General features: G+C 30.9%; 2 protein-coding genes across 2 annotated transcripts; both read left to right on the top strand.

Annotated features, from left to right (window-relative positions):
- Nucleotides 1-504: 504 nt before the first annotated feature.
- On the top strand, nt 505-1,329 carry LOC121213569 (uncharacterized). The gene has a single exon (XM_041086359.1). It carries the CDS (start codon nt 505-507, stop codon nt 1,327-1,329), a length of 825 nt encoding a protein of 274 aa, XP_040942293.1.
- A 3,905-nt stretch (nt 1,330-5,234) lies between these two features.
- LOC107921660 (uncharacterized) lies at nt 5,235-6,140 on the top strand. Its single transcript, XM_016851487.1, has 3 exons — nt 5,235-5,268; nt 5,400-5,475; nt 5,615-6,140. The coding sequence occupies exons 1-3, from the start codon at nt 5,235-5,237 to the stop codon at nt 6,138-6,140; spliced, it is 636 nt and encodes a 211-aa protein (XP_016706976.1).
- The last annotated feature ends 14,095 nt before the right edge of the window (nt 6,141-20,235 follow it).

The raw sequence follows: 20,235 nt of genomic DNA on the forward strand, positions 1-20,235 counted from the left end.
GGACGCAATGAAAATTATATGCTGGAACGTCCGTGGATTGGGGAGTCCACAGGCAGTGAGAAGGCTTTGATTTTTACTGAAGCAAAATAATCCCCAACTGGTCTTCTTCATGGAGACTAAAGTTAGTGGAAAGCGTATGGAGGAAATTAGGAGGAGGTGTGACTTTACAAATGGGCTAGATGTAGGAGCAGTAGGGGGCTGGATGTAGGAGCAGTAGGTACGCGAGGAGGGATTTACCTAGCATGGAGAGAGGAGGTTCAGGTTAACCTTAAAACTTTCTCAACGAGTCATATTGATGTGTTGATCAAAGAAGAAGGTGTTAATGAAGAATGGAGATTCACAGGGTTTTATGGATCACCTTACTCACAGAATAAAAATGCCTCATAGGATTTACTAAGAATTTTAGGTCAGGAACAAGGTCACCCTTGGTTAGTGGGTGGAGATTTTAATGAAATAATTTACTCATTTGAAAAAAGGGGAGGTCATCCAAGGGAGGAGAAAAGGATGGTAGAGTTTCGCGAAGTCTTAAAAGAATGCCAACTTATAGATGTGGGCTACTCGGGAACATGGTATACATGGGAAAAAGGGAATTTGCCGGAAACAAATATCAGAGAAAGACTGGATAGGGGTGTTGCGAATGAAAAATGGATGGAACTCTTTCCAAGAGGCAATATACACCATTTAACGTCTTCACTTTCGGATCATTGTCCCCTTTTAATAAGCACAACTAATGAAAGCAGATTCAAGGGAATCCCAAGTTTTAAATTTGAAGCATGGTGGACCACAAAGGAATCGATTGAAGATGAAATTAAGAAATCATGGGAGTCTTCCAATGGATCTATTTTTGAAAAGATTGAAATATTACAAATCAGCTTGTCAAAATGGGCAAAATCAATAAAGAAGGAACGGAAGGGGTTGACGGATAAACTTACAAAGGTGCTCGAAGATTTAATGGAGAAAGAACGAGATGATGATATAATGGCGCAGATTATTGATATGAGAATTCATCTGAATATGGAGATCGACAAAGAGGAGATGTATTGGGAACAGAGAGCACGGGCTAACTGGCTTAAGTTAGGGGATAAGAATACTGCATTCTTCCACAAATATGCCTCAATGCGGAAAAGAATCAACACAATAAGCAGGTTGGATACAGATGATGGAAATGGAATTTTTGAGGAATCAGAAATAAATGAGACTGCAACGAAGTATTTCCAGAATCTATTTTCGACTAACGGCGTAGGAAATCTATCCCATCTTTTAACAAGTATTAATAACAGCGTTTCTCCGGACATCAACACAACCCTTTTGGCAAAATATACGGCATAAGAGATCTTTATTGCAGTAAAAGGAATGGGATCCACCAAAGCACCAGGTTACAATGGTTTTCCGGAACTATTTTTTCAAAAATATTGGCATATTATGGGTAAAGATATTGAAAACTTTTGCTTGGAAGTTTTGAACAACGGAAAGGATTTTGAAGGTGTACAACCCAAATTTTACCCGGCCCGTACCAGCAAAACAAAAACAGTCCATTTACAAGACCCAATGGCCCAAAATAATTAAAAAAACCCTAAGGCCCAACAAGCCCACAACCCAAACATAAAAAGAAACCCTAGCCTCCTAATCTCTGTCACCATCAACCACGCTTTTGCTGCCATCGACGTACGTCCCATCACCGCCCCACTTGCACCACCTGCTCTACCTGCAAAACAAAGGAGAACACGCAAGCAGAAACAAAGAAGAAAAAAACAAAAACAAAATCATGTATTTCGGCTATAAAAAAGCCAATTTTTGTAACATTAGGGGGATTTTTATTTTTTGGAAAAAAAGGGAAAAACCGATTCAAAAAAGAAAAAAAACAAAGATTCAAGAAGAAATAAAAGTAACTTTCTTGTTATTATTTCGTTTTTTATCTCTTTTATTCTATTTTTAATTAATCTATTTTTATTTTTTATTATTTTTTACTTCTGTTTGTTCTAAAATATATATATGTATATACTCATATATAGCAAAAAAATATAAAAAGGGAAAAATTACCTTTTAATCTTTTCACGGTGGCCGGTGCGAAGCCGGCGCGAAGGCGGTACGGCGGGGCTTGGCCGAAATCTAGACTTAGTCCAGAGAGAAATTTCTTCCCCCCTTTTCTTTTTTCTTCTAAGTGACCAAATGATTGTTTTTTCCAAAAATTACGACTTTTATACCCTTGTAAAACGACGCCGTTTTGGCCGGCATCCTTAAGTTTTTAATTTATACGCACATATTTTTAATTTATATCTATATACATATTTTCTAAATTTTTTATAAGTATATATATTTACGTACTTATATATATTTTATTCTTTCTAATTTGTATATAAATATTTACATCCCTATTTTTAATATATTTTAAACATATATATATAAATTATCATTCTTTACTTGTTTATATATTTTTTATTATTTTCAAATTTTGATGTATACTTGCATATATATCTTTTTACATTTTTTATAATTTTATTCATTTTCTTTATTTACTTATTTATTTATGTTTTCATTATTATTTTAAAAGAATGTTTTACTTTTACTTGCTTATATACTTATTATTTTTATGCTATTAATTTGTCATTTTTATTTATCTTATTTTCGTTGCTATTGCCCGTATTATTTATGCTTATATCATTGTATTCATTTTATTTTGTTATGCGTGTTGACACCGTGTTTCATTTCTACTATATTGTGTTAGATTAATTTTGTTCAATGCATAAATTGTGATTTTTGAATAACCAAAATCTCGTGTTTAGATTTGGGAAGGTCATACCCTAACTTACTGGGTTTCGATTTTCACAATAAATCTAAATACACGAATCTTTTCAGACTCAAGTTTTAAACGATCTCAGGAATTAAGAAAAGATCGTGTCCTAACTCACTAGGCATGATCCCCTTTTTTAAAATTCGAGATAGCCAAATATTTTCTTAAATAAGTAATTTTTTCGGCATATATTCTCGTATCGAGAATTCGATACGTTATGTCCTAACGCATTGGATATGACATGTCGTTTTCTCGAGATGAGGATTTTTCTAAAAAATAATAAAGGTAATATTTTGTGTTTGGAAATTCGAGAAAATGTGCCCTAACGTGCTGGGTTTTGACTTCTCGTTTGACCAAATAGCCAAATATCCTCTTAAATCCCAATCCATGTCATTCGAGTTTTTTTAAGGATCGTACTTTAAATCTCTTTAAAGTTTTCAATCTTCGACATTAAGACATTAATTAATCAACTAGGTACCAATTTTGGGCGTTACGAGGGTGCTAATCCTTCCTCGTACGTAACCAACTCCCGAACCCGTTTTTTTAAATTTCGTGGACCAAAATCGTTGTTTTAATAAAATTAAATTTTTTATTAAAAACAACCACTTTTCAAGGTGACCCGATCACACCTCATCAAAAAAGATTGGTGGCGATTCCCATTTTAATTTTCTTTTTCAAAATCCAAGACGACCTTGTTTTGTCAAAAAAATTGTGTCAACAGAAGGTTTAAACCTAACTGAGATTATACTTATTCCGAAGACCTCCAACCCCACAAATCTTGCTAATTTAAAACCCATTAGCTTATGCACAATTATATATAAAATTATAGCCAAAACTATTGCCAATCGTCTTCAGGAATTCATTGGAACGTGTATAGATAATGCTCAAAATGCATTCGTTCCAGGGAGGCTCATATCAGACAATGTATTGATAGCCTATGAAATTCTACATACACTTCGCCAAAAGCGAACGGGGAAAAAAGGATTCATGGCGATAAAGTCGGACATGAGTAAAGCTTACGATAGAGTTGAATGGGCATTCTTGAAGGAAGTTATGATCCGTATGGGCTTCACACAGGAATGGGTGTCATTAATTATGAGATGTATTTCTACAGTCTCTTATGTAGTAAACACCAATGGAAGGAGAGGCAGTGTTTCTAAACCTACCAGAGGACTCTGACAAGGTGAACTACTTATCCCTTTTCTTTTTCTTATTTGTAGCGAAGGACTTTCGTCCTTACTAAGGATTGTAACAAGAGAGGGTTTGATAAAAGGAGTGAAGGCTAGCAAAAGAGGCCCGACAATTTCACACTTATTATTTGCAGATGACTACATTTTGTTTGGCGAAGCTACAAAAAGCAGAACAAGGATCTTAAAAGATATTTTGAAGGAGTATGAGATTTGCTCCGGTCAATGTGTAAATTTTAATAAGTCTATGATCTTCTTCAGCTCTAATACAGTGGAAGAGGATAAAGAGAATATCTCTACTGAAATGGGAATAAGGCACTCGACTAATATAGAAAAATATTTAAGACTACCAAATATGGTAGGAAGGAAGAAGAAGGAATCTTTTCAGAATCTAAAGGACAGAATTAAGTAGAGGATCAAAAATTGGAGTACACGTTTTCTATCTCAAGGGGAAAAGAGGTTTTCATAAAATCAGTACTTCAAGCAATTCCAACTTATGCTATGACCTGTTTTCTGCTACCAAAATCGCTTTGTGGGGAGTTTGAAAATATGTTTGCTAGATTCTAGTGGCAAAAAGGAAAAGGCAAGAAAGGAATTCATTGGTGTCAATGGGAATATATGTGTAGTTCTAAAGAGGAGAGAGGTATGGGCTTTCGGAATATGGCGCAATTTAATATATCACTACTAGCTAAACAAGGATGGAGGATTATGAATAATCAGAATGCTCTTGTTACGCAAGTATTTAAAGCCAAATATTTCCCGAATGACCATTTTTTAAATTCCTGTTTAGGAAATTCTTGTTCTTATGTGTGGAAAAGTATTTAGGCAGCTAAAGCTTTATTGATAAAAGGACAATATTGGAGGGTGGGTACAGGTACTAGTATATTCATTAAAGATGCTTGGATTCCAGATTCAGTTAATTTTAAATTATCAACAGAAATCAACTCTATGCGCGATTCCAAAGTAAATGAGCTGATTGACAGTAATAATAGAATTTAGAAAAAGGAGCTGATTAGTAATACCTTCATAGAAGAAGACGCTGCAAGACTCATCCGAATCCCTCTAGCACGAACACCTTATGAAGACTTTCTTATTTGGGGAGGTGAGATGTCGGGTGAATTTAAGGTCCGAAGTGCCTATAAACTATTACAGAGATCGGATGAAAATCCTAGAGCTTATGCTTTACAAACCATCTACAGTAAATTTTATAAACAACTTTGGAGCCTGAATCTACCAACAAAAATAAAGGTTACAATATGGAGGCTATCATGGAACTATCTACCTACAAAGGTAAATATGTAGCACAGGAAGCTAGCAGTCAATACAAGTTGTTCCCGATGTGGAGAAAGAGCTGAAACAATAAATCATTTATTTCGTGAATGCCCTGTTACAATTGATGTATGAGAGCATTATCATTTCAGAATATTATGATGAATCAAAGCGAGGACTTTGTACAGTGGTTTACCTGGGTGCTAGCGCAACTCAACCCTTGTCAAGGTCAGCTTTTCTGTTATGCACTTTGGGCCATATGGGGAGATAGAAACAAAAGAGTACACTAAGGAAAAGTCAGAAATGGGAAGGAAATTGCAAAATTTATAAACAATTACATCACTGAGATAACTGGTTTTGAAAAAAGAGATCCGAGAATAATAAAAGAAAACAAGAGATGGAAGTACCCACAGTGGGAGTTCATCAAGATCAACTTTGACGGTGCATATAATGAGAGCCAAAATCGGTCAGCTTCAAGTATTGTGGCCAGAGATTCGGAAGGAAAAGTTCTTTTATCTTGTTCAGAAATCCACGATGACATATCATCTGCTTTTGCTGCTGAAGCAATAGCCTGTTGGAAAGCAGTCCAAGTAGGAGTTGAAAAGGGATGGCAGTCACTCATCTTTGAAGGAGATTCCCTCGCAATAATCAAGAAATGTAGCACAAAGGGTCAAGATCGATCAATGGTAGGGGCATACATTTATGATATCCAACAGAAAATACATGGACTAAATAATATCAGATTTCAACATACACCAAGATCTGCAAACAATCTTGCACATATTCTTGCAACAGAAACGCTAAGAAGAAGAGAGGAAATATACCTGGAAATGGGAGTTCCCGAGTATGCTGAGGATCAAACACGGTATGATGGGGTGAGCGAGCCAGACTAGGAAAGCCTCAGGAGATGAAGAATGGAAGAGAGAAAGTTTCAAAACAAAAAGAAAATAGAACGATCTACAAGGAAAGTTTTGAAAATGAAATCGTCAAAAGGAAAATGAAATGACAGAAAGAGGAGAAGACAGATATCAGTAAATTCTGATTGGGCAACGGATCAACGCATTTAGTGTCGTTTCTAGAATTTTCCATTATAATATCTAGATATTTTGTTTGTCTATGGCCATCTGAATTGGGTCGTTTCCTTAGGTTTAGGTTTCAATTTTTGAATTTATGTTTTTTGGGCCGTTTTTCTTAGGTTTAGGTTTCATTTTTTGAACAGCTGCTTTTCTATTATTTTATTAATAAAGCCCAATCTGAAAATTTCAAAAAAAAAACACTAATAAATGTTATTAAGATATATTAATTATTTTAATAATTCAGTACTAATAAAAAATTCATATTATTAAAGCATTTGTACAAACAATAAAAATGGGTATATTATAAAAATAAATTCTTTTTAAATGTATATTATAAAAATGGGTACAAACAATATAGTTATTTTTAAATGTATAATTATCACAAATTATATCTTACATTATTATAATTATTTTTAAATGTCGATTTAGTAATATGGTGGAAGGTATTCTCATCGGTTCAAAAGTTTTTTTCAAATTTGTACTTTTATATATACTAGTTCTCATGTCACGTGCGTTGCAAGTGATTTACATATTTATTTTTAAAATAATATATTTTAATAATTTTTAAATATATATTTTCTAACTAAATATGAATTGGTCTAATTTACCCATTTTGGTGCCTAAATTTGTCATTTTTTTCTAATTTGGTGGCTAAGCTTTTTTTAAGTTCAATTTGGTACCTAAACTTTTCAAATGTTATACAAATTACCCCAAAATACTAACGATGATAGTTTTTCTTTTTGTTGAAAAAATCTGATTTAGAAAACAGTTTTCAATCATAGCAAAAACTTACAATTTTGAAAACCGAGCTGTTTTGTGATATTTATAGTGAAAATTTTTCTTGAAAAGTACCTATTTTTGGTGTGAGATGGATCTGAAATGTTCCCAACTTTCGACCGAACAACCTTCTTTACTATCATCGTACCTCGAATTACGTCAAATGTGAGCTAGAATAACAAAAACCAAATACATAACCAAAAACAATTTATTCCTTACAGTAGGAAAGTTATTCTCTCAAATAGAAATTGATAGAAATCGTAATTTCCAGAAAAAAGAATTTATTCTCAAAAAATAAATTCCCACTACTTTCTGATAGAATAGCAATATATGAATGCGTGTAAAACTTGTGTGTTAATAGCTTTACCAATGCTATCTATTTATGGGGAGGGATAGGAAAATTTTGATTGAATAAGTATAACAAAAATAATATTTATTTAATAGAAAAACAATCTTATAGTCTAACTAGAAGGGGGGAACTCCCTCTCAATTCCTTTAGGGTTGTTGACCCTCACATGTTTATGTGAGGCTAATTGAGCCTCTCATGTATTGAGTCTAATTATATGTGCTTCTTAGACTTTTGACCCAACACTTTATAATTTAATCAAACTTAAAAAATAAATATTAATTAATATAATTAATCAAATTAGCTAAATTAATTTCTCAATTAAATAATTTTATTAATCTAATTCTAATTTAATTAAAATCATGATGACTTTACCGTAAAAGAATCTATGAGAAAATATATTTAAAATTTCCATATTCAATGGATTCATAAAGACTAATTAATTTATTTCATTTTTTAACTTCAATTATTTAATTGCAATTAATTAAAAAATAATTCAAAAAACTTAAATTAATTTTCAAGTCATTTCTATACCCAATGAGAAAACAAATTTATTTGTGAATGTGACTCATTTTTCTAACTTTATCCTTTATATTCATTTATGTTAATTTGGTTTTACATGCAATTTATTTATGGTTTCAACAAGCTAGCAGAGGGATTGATGAGACATATATAATTAGGGATCAAATAATTTATAATTAAGTTCCAACTTTTCACCTATTAATTATAAATTTATTGAGTCATGAAGTCATTTTACTATAGTATTGTGATTGAGCTCTCCCTAATTACATGTCATTATGAAAGTTACTTAATCAGTGCTCGCCTAATGATCTTGTCATAAGTGTGTTACCTTTATAGGATATATTTAATCTCTTTCGGATAAATCTGTTCTCCAATATAATCCTATTTTTCTCTTGGTAACCATTTCACATTCCTTCATAAAAAGTCAATTACTATCGAATAGTAATCAAACCAATTATCACAAAGACAAACGACTCGTAGTCACGTTTACTTTTCATCTATCATGTAATGCAAATGAGAGGATATCATTTACCCATTAGTTGGATTATGAATTACATTACTGTGAATGATGCTACATATTGTAGATGTCGTATATCCAACGCACCATCTTTTAATTTCTTATCTATTTGAACTCAAGCATTTACTTACATCAAAATATACGAGTCATGCATACATAGTCCATCATCCCCTCAGTGTAATGCCCCAAAAATTTAAGTTTTGTTTTGCTAGTTGTTGTCATGTGATTTGGTTTGGTTAAGTGGTTAAGCACTTAGTGTATTTGCTTAAGGTTCTATGTAGTCTCCATATGTGTAAGGAATATTTTATCTTTTTCATTCTCTAGTAAGCTAGTGTAGGAGTTTGGATTAAATTTAAACTTTAGAAAAAAATCTAATTAGTTAGTAGGATAGGATTTGAATTTTTTTTTTTTTGAAAATAAATTGGTTGTTGATAAATTAATTAAACTTATTGCCTTGTAGTCCATTTTGTTTTTGTTTTTTATTTTGTTCTTATTCATTTTCTTTCCCTATTTCCCACATTTCATTAGTGGTTTTTCTTTTTCTTTTATTTTTTCCATTCTCCCTTCCCACATCTTTCTCCTGTTCGTTTCTTTTTTGCTCTCTTGTTCTTTTGTTTTGTGTTCTTTCACCTGTTGTCATCATTTACAATTAGTTTTGGTTGTTTTGTCTTCATTTAGTCAGGTTTAGTTTGCAGAGGTAAGGTGTTATTATTATTATTTACTCAATTCCTTCGTTATAATTGTTTGATGGGCATTAAGCTTCGCTGAAATTTGAGGTTGTGATGTAAAGATTCATATTTTGGGTTACCTAATTAATTTGATTCATTTTAGGGGAGGTTCATGAGACGATTGGTGATCCTCCAGCGCCCTAAATTTCATGTAATTGTTGTCCGTTAGTGGTAAGAGTTTCAAAGGTGCTTTGGAGGGTTTTAATTAGTTTATTTGTGAGAAAATTTTGTTTAAATTCGCGAATCATAACTGATTTGGGTTGTGAATAACTACTGGTTTAGGTGTGGGATTATTCATTTTTTGGAACTACATCGGAAAATAACCAGGTGTGTAACGAGAACTCGAAAAAAAGGCGATCAGCGAAAGCCGAAAATTGGGTCTGTCAACGCCACACAACAGTGTGCCTGACCGCACACGGTCGTGTGACGTGTAACACCCCCTAACCCTAAACCGTTGCCAGAATAGGGTTATGGAGTATTACCGAAAAAATCAGATATCTTATAGCTAGTTCACAAATAAATAACAGACATAGCAACCTTGTATCAAATATGTCATATTAGTTCCATTTCATACTTGTAACCAATTTAAACATCATTCTACAACCATAATCACAAGACTATTATACTTAACATATACATCACCTAAGTACATGCCAAATTATCAAAACAAAGATACATCACTAAAATTTAGAGGTCGGGATTGCTCTGATGTTGGACCGAACACTGGCTTTCTATAAACCTGCGCACGAAAACAACCGTACGCTGAGTATAGTTATACTCAGTGTTATTACCATATTTCAAATTTATAACATTAATCGATAAATTATATACATTCAATTTATGCATACAATTATTCATTAATTATCTCATACTTTAAATTAACTTGATCATTAATAACAATAAGCAATATTTCACTATCTCAATTTCATTGGATTTTTCACATCTCATTCCAATAGTTCATTTCAATTCATATACAATTCATTCAATTTATCACTAATATCATATAACAAAAATTTACTCTTAATCAAATCATGAACTTTGGGTTTATATCTTCAAATCTCATATCTCGATTTCAAATTCGCATATCAATTCACAATTTCACTTTCTCATTTCTTTCCATAGCCCAATCAATCACACTTATTCAAATTTTCTCATTTCAATTATTTACCCCTATTAACTTGACTCGGACCTTAGCGGATACACGGATCCAACAAAACACACCAGAATTTTAATACCCCCTACCCGTATTCGTCGTCGAAATAGGGTATGAGGCATTACCAAATTTTACCGAATTAATTTTTCGTTATTACGAGTTAAATACTATTCATTTATCGAAACATGTCATGACGTCCCTTGGATGGACCTCTGAAGCCCAAAACATACATCGGGACTAAACCAAGATTAAATCAAAACCATAAGAAATTTTTCGCAAAATCTCAAAGTTTTTTTTAACTCAATATAACCCCTTTATAAATCTAATCTTCCCTGCAATTTTAAATCGAGACCAATCCAACACAACCAATCCATTTCAACATATTTTCAAGATAGATTTAACGCATTCATAAGATAACCTCATCACATACCAAAACCAAAATTTGTTAGCCATACCAATGGCTAACCATACATTCATTTCACATTAACATTTACTTTATTAGCTTATACATGCCATTGATTTCCAAAATAAAATTTCTTTATATACCGAGATCTTGAGGTTGATAGTGTGATACGTCTCTGACCGAATCCGACCTCCGAGCTCTTAACACTACAAAACAGGGGAAAAAGAAACAGGGTAAGCACTTTGTGCTTAGTAAGCTCATGTAACAAGAATTATACTTACCTAATATTTTTAATACAATGCAATAAACATTCATACATCCATTCAATACATTATTCCCTTAACATGCACAAACTCAACATTCAAGTTAGTTCAATAATTTCCATGTATCAATAATATATATACCATGATTGATGAGCTCATCAATTCCATGATTTCCATTCCCTTGTTATTTTTTCATATTTATCCCGTTGAATTTCTCAGAATTTCAATGAATTTTCAGAGGTACACTTTAGTGTACAAATCCGGGTCCGTCAATTCATATTCATGTGCGCACATTTCAATTTCAGAGAGCACACTCCCGTGAACCTCATCCTTACAGCGGGATTACCAGTCCATGCTAAATCCCCTGTAATATAAACTCATAGAGTACTGTCGGGATTACCAGTCCAGGCTAAATCCCCTGCAATGACAATTACTCTAATGAGCTTGGATCTGAATTACCAGTCTAGGCTAAATTCAGACCTTAATTCGGATTACCCATCGGGTTAAATCCATTTTCCACATATTCTTCGGGAGGGCTATATCAGGATAGGATCACTCGTCCGGGCTAGATCCTTTTTACCGTCAATTCCTTTTCAGAGATCCATCGAATTTTCCTTCCATTCAACCGAGATTTCTTCCCCTTTTTATCAAATATATCAATGTTTCATCAATTTTAATATAATGAACATTCAAATCCTATTCAAACCAATAACAAACATTTCAAGTATTTAAGAATATAATTCAAGTTACACGAACTTACCTCGATACTTGTTCGTAAATAAAAATCTACTAATCCCGAACTTTTTCTTTTCCTCGATTTAGCTTCCTATTTGAATTTTCTGGATCTAAATAAATAAATTTAATCATTAATCTAATACATTTCATGTTCATATGTAACATTCTCTATAATTCCATTATTATTTATAGTGCATTCAAAGCTGTCTCTGTAACAGCCCAATTTTAACCCTAATCGGAATAGTGGTTTCGGGACCACAAATCCGAGTTTAAAAAATATTTTAATATTATTTTGTGTGTTTATGATGTGTGAATTTAAATGTGTGAAAGTTTCGTGAATTAATTTTGTTGTTTATGTGTTTAATTGACAAAAGTATCAAATTGCATAAAATGTGAAGTTTGATTATTAAGGTGTAAAGTGCTTATTTGATGGTGGCTTTTAAATATGAGGTTCTTAAAGGGCAATTAGCCCATTTTAAAAGATAGTGGACGGCAATGATAGTTAATATATAGTTTTTATATATTAAATATAAAAGTTATAATAGTAATAGTATAATATTATATTATTATATCATTAAAACATAAAAGAAATAAGTTTTTTTTTCTTCATTGTTTGTATCACCGAAAACAAAAAGAAAGAAACTTTGTTCTTCAAGCTTTAGCATTCGGCCATCTTAGGGATTTCAATTCAAGGTTAGTTTGATTTTAGTTTTTGATAATTTTTACGTTTTTGTGATCGTTGCTTTGAATACTTCAAAACCCATGTCTTAATTTTGTGAATTGTTGATGATTTGAGAAATGCCATTGATGAATGCTTGAGCTTGTGATAGTTGATGATGAAATATGAAAGATATGTGAAAGATTAACATGCTTTGTCTTTGAATTTTTGATGAATTTGAGTAATTAGGGTTAAGTTGTAAAAATAAAATTTTTGAGGGACTAAAATGTGAAATAAATGAAATGTGTGGGTTTGTATGGACACTAGGAATATTCGGCCCTTAAGGAGTGTAGTCAAATTTTGTGTATCTTGTCTTTTGAGCAAAAAGGACTAAATTGTGAAAATGTGAAATATTAGGGGTAAAAATGTAATTTGCCCATTTATGTGTTCTTAGACTAAATTGAATGAAAATATGTTTAAATGAGATTTATTTGAATATGTTTAGATCAAGAAACCAAGAAATCGGATTTAGATCGGGGGAAATCAAAGGTAGTTGAGTAGCCGATTTAATAGTCGACGATATCCGAGGTAAGTTATTAATCATACATATTTGTGTCGTTTTAAATTATCTTAACATCTACGTAATTATGTTGAATTGAATTGATATATATGTAGTGATACGATTTTTGAAATATATCGTATTAAGTTGTTGACCTCCAACACTAAGTGTGCGAGTATAAAAATAAACGATAATGGGATTAGCACTAAGTGTGCGAGTATAATGTAAAGCACTAAGTGTGCGAGTTTGATTATTAAGCACTAAGTGTGCGTACTTATTAAATATTTTCGAAAGATTATTAATATCGAGTATTTGACTTATCGAGAAATCATGAGTAACAAAGTGAGTAATAATTATTTTGGTGGTATTCAAGATTAATTTTTGTAAGTATCAAACCTAGGTGGTGATTATAATTGGAATCATATTTATTTAAGATGATTCATTATATTTTATGATAATAAAATGCATAATAGACTTGGCCTTGTACTTAAATTTGAAGAAATGCTTATAGTTGTGTTATTATATTGATTTTCGTTAAATCATAGTATGAAGTGAGTAATTATATTATGCTATGGTAAGCTAAAGGTAAGATGATTTAGAAGTATGAATTGGTTAAATATTATTCTAGATGTTAAGTTAAATTGTAGAGTTTATTTGCTTGTAACTTACTAAGCTAAATTAGCTTACAATGTGTTGGATTATTGTTTTGATGTATAGATTTTGGTGATCGCTACGTGTTCGGGGATCGTCAGCTAAGTTCATCACACTATCGGTGTCTCCTTTTGGTATTTTGCTAAATTGTTTTCAAGTATATGGCATGTATAGCATAGTTAAAAATGTTGATTTTGAAACCAATGTGTTAGTGTAATTAAAAGCCATGCGAAAATGGCTTATCTCTTTTTGTTTGAATTTGATTTTGATACATATAGTTAATGGACAATTTGGGGTATATGCTTATGTATCATGTGCATGATTAATTAGATTTAGATAATGTATATTTTTGGCTTAGATATAAGTTCAATAATTATTTTCTTTTTAAAGATGTGATGACCGATTGTGTGGTACAGGTTTGATTTAGTGTATGCATATTAAGCATGTAAATTAGGTACAAAATTAAAGGTTAATAGTGTATAATATGGTGCAAGTTGTCAAGGTCATATGAGCACATAACGGTAGTGAGAAAGTAGGTACATTTTTGTGTTATAATTTGATGTATAATGCTATTCAATTAAAGCAATTTAAAGCTGCCAAATTTGATGTCCATTTTGAGTATATTGATGTTGTCCATTTTAATGTATAACGCTGTCCAATTTTGAATGTATTGATGCTGTCCATTTTAATGTATAATGCTGTCCAATTTTGAGTGTACTAATGCTGTCCATTTTAATGTATGATGCTGTCCAATTTTGAGTGTATTGATGCTGTCCATTTTAATATATAATGCTGTCCGATTTTGAGTATATTTAAGCTGTCTAATTTGATGTATAATGCTGTCCAATTTTGAGTATATTTAAGCTGTCTAATTTGATGTATAATGCTCTCCATTTTGAGCATATTATTGCTGTCCAATTTGTTGAATAATTGCTGTCCAAAACAGGGTTGGTTCTTTATGGCTGTAGTATGTTACATAGTTAATCATTTATTAATGAAATAAATGTATGCAAATAGTAGTTTTAATATTGGTTCGGCATATGATATGTAATGATAAATGTTAACTCTTAAAATGTTTTAAGTGTTTGAATGATATAAAATTATTAATTAATAAAGCATGATTGATACTTAGTGTGGATTGTTAATTACTTATATTTTTGGCAAATAAATTGTTTTTGATAATTAGGTGAAATAAATTAGGATCTTAAATATATATATTTACATATTCAAGACACATATTTATATACAGCTTGATATTTGGTTCATTCTGTTAAGTGTAATGTTTCAATAGTTAGTATCACTCCTTAATCCTAATCCGGCGACGGATATGGGTTAGGGGTATTACAGTCTCATTGAGTCATAGTCACTAAATTATTTATATCTTGAGCTACGAAACTCCAAATTAAGATCTGCTAATTTTTCCAGAAACTAGACTCACATATCTTCTTACCATAAAATTTTCAGAATTTTTGGTTTAGCCAATAAGTACAGTTTATTCTTTAAAATTTCCCCTGTTTCACTGTTTGACAGTTCCAACCCCTCTTCACTAAAAATTAATTATCTTATTGTATAATCATTAAGTATTTTAAACATATAAATTTAAGCCCCTAATTATTTTTCTCCAATTTTGGATGATTTTCCAAAGTCAGAACAGGGGAGCCCGAATTCATTCTGACCTTCTCTCACAAAATCTATAATATCTCATGATTTACAATTCCATTGCTTACACTGTTTCTTTTATAAGAAACTACACTCAATAAGCTTTAATTTCATATTTTATTCATACTCTAATTCGATCTCTAAAATTTTTGGTGATTTTTCAAAGTTAGACTACTACTGCTGTCCAAAACTGTTTTAGTGCATAATGTTAATTACCATTTTTCCCTAAGCTTTCAATAAATGATAATTTTATCCTTGCTCAATTAACCTCTCAATTGAGCTAATTTTTCTCATTTAACACTTTATCCCATCACTTTAAACTACTTTATAACCTTTGGAAATTAGAATTTTAACACTAGACTTTAATTCCAAACATTTTCACAATTAGGTCCTACAAATCTATTTCTATTGAAATTACCTAATAAAATCATCTCATAAACAAATTAAAGCTTCAATTTCATGCTATTTCACCATAAAATTCCAGCACATATTCATAAAAACTTTCAATTTCATTCATAAAATCAAAAACTAATGAATTTAGTAATAGGACCTAGTTGTAAAAGTCTTAGAAACACAAAAATTACAAGAAAAAGGCAAGGATTAACTCACTTGGTGCAAAAATTATGAAAAATCAGCTTGAACAAAGCCTTAGAACGTTTTTGGCTGATGAGAATGCAGAAAAATAAAGAGAATTCTAGATATTCCAATTTGGTCTCATTTTTATGTTAGTAAAATTTGTTATTTTCCCATTTTACCCTTATTTCACCAGTTCTCTTGATTTTTCTCAGCTTATGCAGCCCAAAATATCTCCTTTCGGGCTTATTTGCAATTTATGCCTCTCCTCATTTAACAATTGAGCTATTTAATCCTTCTAGTAACTTTTACACCTTTTTCAATTTAGTCCTTTTCACTTAATTGACTACCCAAACATTAAAATTTTCTAACGAAATTTAATACCATATTACTAACACTTCATAAATATTTATAAAAATATTTTTGGCTCCGTTTTACGAGATCGAGGTCTCGATACCTTGTTTTTACCTGATTTCTTCAATAATTTCTTTTTCTAACTAACCGCTAAATCGGTAAAATTCTTCTATCTATATTTTATACGGTTTTCCTATCATATCAATATTCATGCAAAAATATTAAAATAAATTTATCTTTAAATCAGATTTGTGGCTACAAAACCACTGTTCCGATAACCTTGAATTTAGGCAATTACAAGAATGGCACCCAATGTCTCATCGGATAGTTCGAAGCAATAATGTGACACCTAGCGTCTCATCGGCAGAGCTGAAGAAAGTTGGTACCCAGTACCTCATCGAAACTATCCGAAGAAATATAGTGACACCCAGTGTCTCATCGACTCAAGGTCGAAGAATCCCTAAACTCTTCCAATCCTATGGCATGCCAACTATATCCGACTCAGCCCGACTAGTTAATAGGGTTTCCGAATCACATTTCAATTCAATCATTTTCTCATACTTTCAATTCAAATCATTCCAATTTAATCACAATTCAATTCAATAGATTTTCCACTTTCCAATGAATATACCATTAAATACTCATATATATTCGTACTTCATTTCAATTTCATTCAATTCACAATTTTTCATGTTCACAATTCAAATCAATTTCTCAATCCAATATGCATTTCAATACCACATTAATTCTTTTAATTCAAATCATATCACTAGTAATTTCCATTCAATTCACATATAATTCAATATCATTTAATTCAATATTGATATTCACCTTATTTTTATTTACTAAACATATTATTCAAAATTCAACAATTGCTATTAATAAATTCAATACCAATACGTATTTATCATTCAATTCAATCATGATACTTACCTCAATTTGCTTATCATGTATATTAATTTAAATTTTAACAATTAATAATTAAATTCAAATTATGGTAATCCTAATCGAAATTTCGCTCGAGTCATTCATTGTCCACATTCTCCTTTCCTTTCTTAGTCAATGACTCTTGCACGACATTAGCTACATAATTAAACAACTAAAAATCATTAATACACAATTTCATCTAAATATTTCCATTTATACCTAAACTTTACCTAAATTCTAATTTAACCCCTTATCAATACTAATTTTATTTTCCCAATTTAACTCCATATTCTCTCTCTTAATTCTTACTAAAAATTCATTTTAACCCTTCAATTTCACCATAAATCCCTAATTTCGAGATTCTTTCAATTTAGTCCCTACTATTCAAAACTTACACTTTATATTATAATTAAATCCTTTACTAACTTCTAACTTGGAATTAAATCAATTTAACCCCTAATTCATCATCTTTCCCAACATGAACCATGTCTAAAAAAAATCTAATATCTTACAAAATTTCAACATAAATCCAAAAATACTTTGTTCTAAGATTCCAAAAACATCAAAATTACAAGAAAGGAGATTAAATTGACTTACTAAATTAACTTTGAACCTTGAAACCCCAAATTTTCCTTTTTCTTTTTCTTTCTTTCTCCCCTGTTTCTTCTATGTTTCGTCCATTGCTATCATTTCTTTTCTTTTAGTTTTTGTTTCTTTCTTTTACTTAGTTATTTAAGTTATACATATATATAATATAATATAACAATATAATTAATATAATACTTATTTATTAAATAAATAAATATAATATATATTAACTAAAATATCTCAGATATTTCTTTTGTTATGCCGCCTCAATTTAGGCTGATGGCATAATTGCCTATTTGGTCCTTTTAACTTTTCTTTAATTTATTATTCAACTTTTACCCCTATTTTAATTTAGTCCTTTTTCACAATAACTCCTAATTAAGTCAAATTCACCTAACCAAAACCTAATTGATCACACAATTAACTTCGTAAATATTTTTAATAAATATTTACGAACCCGTTTCTCTAAAACGGAGGCCCGATAATTCACTTTCCAATGCCTGCACTTTTTAGGTCGTTACATGACGGGCGTGTGTGAGGTCGTGTGTCAACCATTTTAGGCTGTGTGGGTCATAGGGGCAAGGTCATTTTAAGCGTGTAGGCCCACACGGGCAAGCCACATGGGCATGTGGGCCCAAATTTTAGAATTTTCCCTAAGGTTGTATATGTTCCGATCGACTATGGGTCTTCCGTAGGGTCGGTATGTGTGGTGTAAGCCTTAAAGCATGAAATCTACTACCCCGTTAGATTGAAATTGAAGTAAATAACCTTTATATGAATATTATGAAAAATGGTATGTATGATCTATTCTGTCATGTATAAGCATGTGTAATATCTGTTATACGAGCATGCATGATATGTTAGTTCTGGTATCTGTTAACCTATTTTATCTGATATTCTGTATGTATCTAGCTATGGGATGGGATTTGTATTATGAGGAGGAAGTGTTCTGTATGAGGAGATATCTCGCCATTATATTGGCAGCACTGCTGCGATTATTATGAAAAGTGTCGTATAGACACTGTCGAAACCATTTTTATATTAAAAAAAATGGGAATCGACTTTGAAAATGAAAATGGAGTCGCCACCGATCTTTTATTGAGGTGTGATCGGACCACCTTGAAAATGATTATAGGTTTACAAATTTCGAGAAAATAGGTTTGGAAGTCAGTTATACACGAGGAAGGGTTAGCACCCTCGTAACGCCCAAAATTGGTACCAAATTGATTATTTAATGTCTTAGTGTCGAAAATTTGAGAAGATTATAAAATACGATTCTTCTTAAAAGAAAATTTTGAATAAACTGAATTGGATGATAAGACCCTCTTATTTCGAAGAAGCAAAATGTCACACCTAGTAAGTTAGGGTACAACAGTTCCAATCCTTGAAATCAAGCTTGTCTTTTGACTTTTAACACTCATTCTTTTAAACTTAAGAAGGATATTCGGTTATTTAGGTCAAATGAAAAAAATCGGAACCCAGGAAATTAGGGCACCATTTCCCAAAATTCCAAATACCGAATATTGCCTTTATTTTTTAAAAAATTCTTATCTCGAGTTAACAAAATGTCACGTCCAGTGGGTTAGAACACAACATTTTTGAATTCCCGAGAATAAGCTTTTATTTGAAATTTGCACAATTTTATTGAAAAATAGATACTCGGTTATTCAAATTTAACGAGAAAAAATTGAAGCCCAGTAAATTAGGGCACAATCCTATGCCATGTGATTGAATGGTAGCGTATAATCAAGAATGATAATTCGTAAGTTACAATACATGCTAATGAATGATAAATCATCAAATAATATAAACAAGCAATGTAAGAACAACAATCTTGCACCATATTGGCAATCAAAAGGTAATGAATTAAAAGCTAATTTTCAAAAGAAATAAACCCTACGTGAAATAATAATATCTTGATAAACTTTAAAATAAACATTATATAGGAAGAAAATCAAAATAAGTGATATATGTAAAATATATATATTAAGAAAAATGAAAGACTTAATAATAATATACAATAATATATGTAAAAAAATTGATGTCAACAAAATATATTAAAATAGGTAAAATATAATAAAATAGTTTTTTTTAAGAAGAAAATTATATATGATAATAAGACAAAAATGAAATCTATAATTTATAACGAGAATAATTTAATATCAATCGTGTATATATACAAAGTATGGTATCGTAAAAGAATATTATTATATAAATCTATTAAAATGTAGAAATATATTTAAATGAATAAAAAAATAATATAAAATTAAAATCGTTGAAGATATACCATATTTGGGGGCTAATCTATAAAAGGAATAGGAAAAATATATTATAAAATTAAATAATGACATATAATAGTAATATATAAAAAAAATTAAAATAATAATACATAGTAGGATAAAGCTATGCGCATGAAATTTAAATAAATTGATAAGAAGAAATAATGAAAATAATAATAAAAATAATAGTACAAATAATAATAGGATTAATAAATAATAA

Source organism: Gossypium hirsutum, chromosome D01, assembly GCF_007990345.1.
Source record: "Gossypium hirsutum isolate 1008001.06 chromosome D01, Gossypium_hirsutum_v2.1, whole genome shotgun sequence".
NCBI classification, from domain to species: Eukaryota; Viridiplantae; Streptophyta; class Magnoliopsida; order Malvales; family Malvaceae; genus Gossypium; species Gossypium hirsutum.

Bases quoted from the DNA above. Each gene is read 5' to 3' on its own strand.
- LOC121213569 (XM_041086359.1), top strand. From the start codon at position 505: ATGGTAGAGTTTCGCGAAGTCTTAAAAGAATGCCAACTTATAGATGTG.
- LOC107921660 (XM_016851487.1), top strand. From the start codon at position 5,235: ATGGAGGCTATCATGGAACTATCTACCTACAAAG. The intron at 5,269-5,399 runs GTAAATATGTAG...TTATCATTTCAG, and splicing joins GGAACTATCTACCTACAAAG to AATATTATGATGAATCAAAG. The intron at 5,476-5,614 runs GTCAGCTTTTCT...TTTTGAAAAAAG, and splicing joins GCAACTCAACCCTTGTCAAG to AGATCCGAGAATAATAAAAG.